We start from the raw sequence: 3,257 nt of genomic DNA, 5'->3' as shown, positions 1-3,257 counted from the left end.
TCCTGCAGAAAAAACAAGTTCAGCTAGCCCGACAACCACCCCTGCAACTCCATCAACGGCTGAAAATCAATCGGCTGGGAATGTAAACACCCCCTCCTCTACGACTCAACCTGCATCTGAAACTATTTCAGCTGGCCAGACCACTGCCATTACTCCTACCCCGACAACTCTACCTGCTGCTGAAACTCAAACGGCTGAGAAGGAAACCAACCTTACCCCCAACGCCATCCCCACAACACCAGCTACTGAGGAAAATCAAACGGCTGGGCAGACAACCACCCCTTCCTCCACCACTATCACTCTCACCACTCCACTTAAAGATGAAACCCAAACTCAAACACCAAGACAGTCAAACAGAAACACAACCCTTGTTGCCACAATGCCACCTTCAAGTGAAGCCCAGATGGATAACCAGACCACCGTCGCCTCAATTGGCCCTACTACAAAGTCCAAAACCTCATCACCAACTCGTGCAACCATTCAACCCCGTGTCCCATCACAGCCGACATCACCCTCCCGTGCTACAACAAAATCACCATCACCTCATCAGCCTCCATCTCCGTCTCGTGTAGGGATTCAATCACCAGTCATGCCCTCGTCTCCATCTCGCGTGGGTTCTGTGACCCCCTTGACGCCGCAAAGGACCTCAAAACCGAGGTCTCCCTCCCGTTCAGCCTCACGCTCCCCAAATCAGACATCTTCACCATCAACTAATGGCGTTCAGCACACAACTAAAGAGATCCCCCACCCTCTTTCCGATTCTCATGAAGCCCCAAATACTGTTTCTAATGGACAAGCACCAAAGCCAGCAACAGCTGAACAAGAGCCTCTAGAAATTCAGTCAAAGACAGAAGTTAAATCAGAAACAGTTGATGAGTCCCATAATCAAACTGCATTTGAAACAAGCAACAAACAAAATGAGATGGAAGTAGAGCCTTCCAAATCATCAGAGCTGGAAGCTGCTGCTATATCAACTGTTGCACAAGGTCCTGAGACAGCAGGTGCAACACAAAAATTAGATTCCTCCAGCATCGATGCAAAAACAAAGTCCCTCCTGGAATCAAATGCAAATCCTGAAGAAACTAAAGAAGTGAAGGACGTAATTGAAGAGACAAAATGTAAAGCTGATGAAAAAAGAAACAACGAAGGCAATGATTTTAGAACTTCAAAATCAGGATCAAGAGCACAAACAGTAGAGGAGGCCAGCATTACAAATAAATCAGAGCAGATGAATGAAGAAACTCAAGGGGCCATTGGCAAAAAGGGGAAACTGAAAACCTCTCCCTTCAATGGAAAACCAACCAAAACAAGTTCTCGACCCGGGAACAAAAGCATTAGTGCACCAACTCATAAGTTTACTCAATCAAGCCGAGAACCCTTGCTCAAAGAGATCAAGGATGACATTTCGACATTCGTCAACCGGATGCCCATTAGAGACCCCAAAAGTTCACTTAATGACAGACCAGTAAGTGTCATTACGCTTGCAGGAGAAAACAGAGGAGCATCAATGCATTTGGGGTCTGATTCATCAAAAGGAGAAGGGGCAATTCACATTCATAGAGGCTACAAGATCAATCCTGATGAAAGTCCTGAAGCAACCATTGATGGAGAGGGAAGTTGGAAGGGTAAGAAATCAGAAGATGCAGAAGGAAAAGAAGATCTGCCAACAGAGGCATATGTAAACAACAATACTCAGGGAATCAATAACTCCATAGTGTTCAAAAGTTCCATAGCTGAAAGGAATCCCGGTGTCCATATGATTGTCACTCATGCTCAGAAAGAACCTACCAAGTCAACTGATGAAAAAAGGCTCCTTGAAGTTCAAAAGGCCGAAATCAACACAATCCCTTCCCAGAAACTTACTTATGAACCCAATGTCAGAAGAAGATGCCTCGAAGGTCTTTTATTGGAATCCAGCGATTCTGACCCAGAAAATCCTGAAAAGCCGAAACGTCATGGCTGCCGTGTTGGCCGCGGGGAAAGGAGCAAATACAACACAAGAGATGTTCTCTAAACATATAAGGTTACCATTTTGGCATGCCAAGAGATACTAAGTACTGTGTACCTCTAAGCATGTCAAGAACAATTTAATAAGGATTACGAAACAATATAGTACATGCTTCTCACAGTATTTTAATATAAATCTAAGTAGTATAATTAACTAATATCTATTACTCCATGTTCAATTCAACATCATTCAAACACAACTTATAGCAAATTATTTTGCCTTCGTTTGGTAAGAATTTGTAATCGTTTTAATTTATAAATAGATAGAAATAAGTGGTGAAAAAGTTGTTAGTACTTATGGATTCATTGAAATGTGTAGTTCAGAATGAAATTTAACCAATTTATAAATGATTTATGGTAATAGTCTACCTTTCTACATGCCCAAAGATTATAACTTTATACGTCAAAAAAAACTCTTCTACGTCGTACATATTGATTCAAACTTCTAACTAAATCATTTGATTCTAGTCATCACATTACCAGAAGCCTAATCTTGGGACAAGGGATAAAAACTTAAATGTTTCCTTGCAGAATAAGATTAAAAAAAAAAAAAAAAAAAAAAATTCTACATTGAAATATCACTTGCATGGAATCAAGCATATCAAGGCTTGAACCCGTGACCTATCACTTATTAAGTTGTGCTTCCAAATTCTTGAACTCTTGTTTTATAAGATGACAACTTTGTTAGTGGGTGCATTTATCTGGATCTTGACACGTGGTGTTATTCTGGCCGTTTGATCTGCTTCTAGATGCTTCCAGCTACTTAAGCCCCCCGTGACCCCTCGTCTGGTAGATTTGGAAGAGATTTTTCTTGGGTTTTGATTGGTCTCTCTCACCCTCTCTCTCTCTCTCTCTCTCTCTCTCTCTCTCTCTCTATGTGTGCGTGTGTGAAGAACTCCTTCATCTTTGTGATTAGGGTTCGATTTCTTTGAGTATTTCAACATATAAACTAGTGAAACCATAGATCTTGTAGTGGTGTACTGCGGTGAGTTAATTTGTAAGAATCCGAGTGATTCTTGTGAGAGCAGTTCGGGTTTCTAGAGATTTTAAAGGTCTAAGTCGATTTCTTCATGGATTCCTATTTTCCTTCGTGGATCCTGTTGAGATAAGTTTTTGTGACTATGTTCTTGTACTTTTCTTGGAACAGTCGTGTATTCTTGTTGCCGATTTTTGGCTATTTTAGTGGAACCGAGCTTTATCCATTTTAATGGATGCTCAATAGTGGATTAGGCGTTAAAAGTGGTCGCGAA

The 3,257-nt window shown here is 41.5% G+C and overlaps 1 protein-coding gene across 1 annotated transcript; it reads left to right on the top strand.

Annotated features, from left to right (window-relative positions):
* Nucleotides 1–6: 6 nt before the first annotated feature.
* Nucleotides 7–2,301, top strand: LOC111389050 (putative uncharacterized protein DDB_G0290521). The gene has a single exon (XM_023013908.1). The coding sequence runs from the start codon at nt 380–382 to the stop codon at nt 2,012–2,014; it is 1,635 nt and encodes a 544-aa protein (XP_022869676.1). The 5' UTR covers nt 7–379; the 3' UTR covers nt 2,015–2,301.
* The last annotated feature ends 956 nt before the right edge of the window (nt 2,302–3,257 follow it).

Source organism: Olea europaea, unplaced genomic scaffold, assembly GCF_002742605.1.
Source record: "Olea europaea var. sylvestris unplaced genomic scaffold, O_europaea_v1 scaffold555, whole genome shotgun sequence".
NCBI classification, from domain to species: domain Eukaryota; kingdom Viridiplantae; phylum Streptophyta; class Magnoliopsida; order Lamiales; family Oleaceae; genus Olea; species Olea europaea.
This window is presented reverse-complemented; position numbering and strand designations above follow the sequence as displayed.

Bases quoted from the DNA above. Each gene is read 5' to 3' on its own strand.
- LOC111389050 (XM_023013908.1), top strand. From the start codon at position 380: ATGCCACCTTCAAGTGAAGCCCAGATGGATAACCAGACCACCGTCGCC.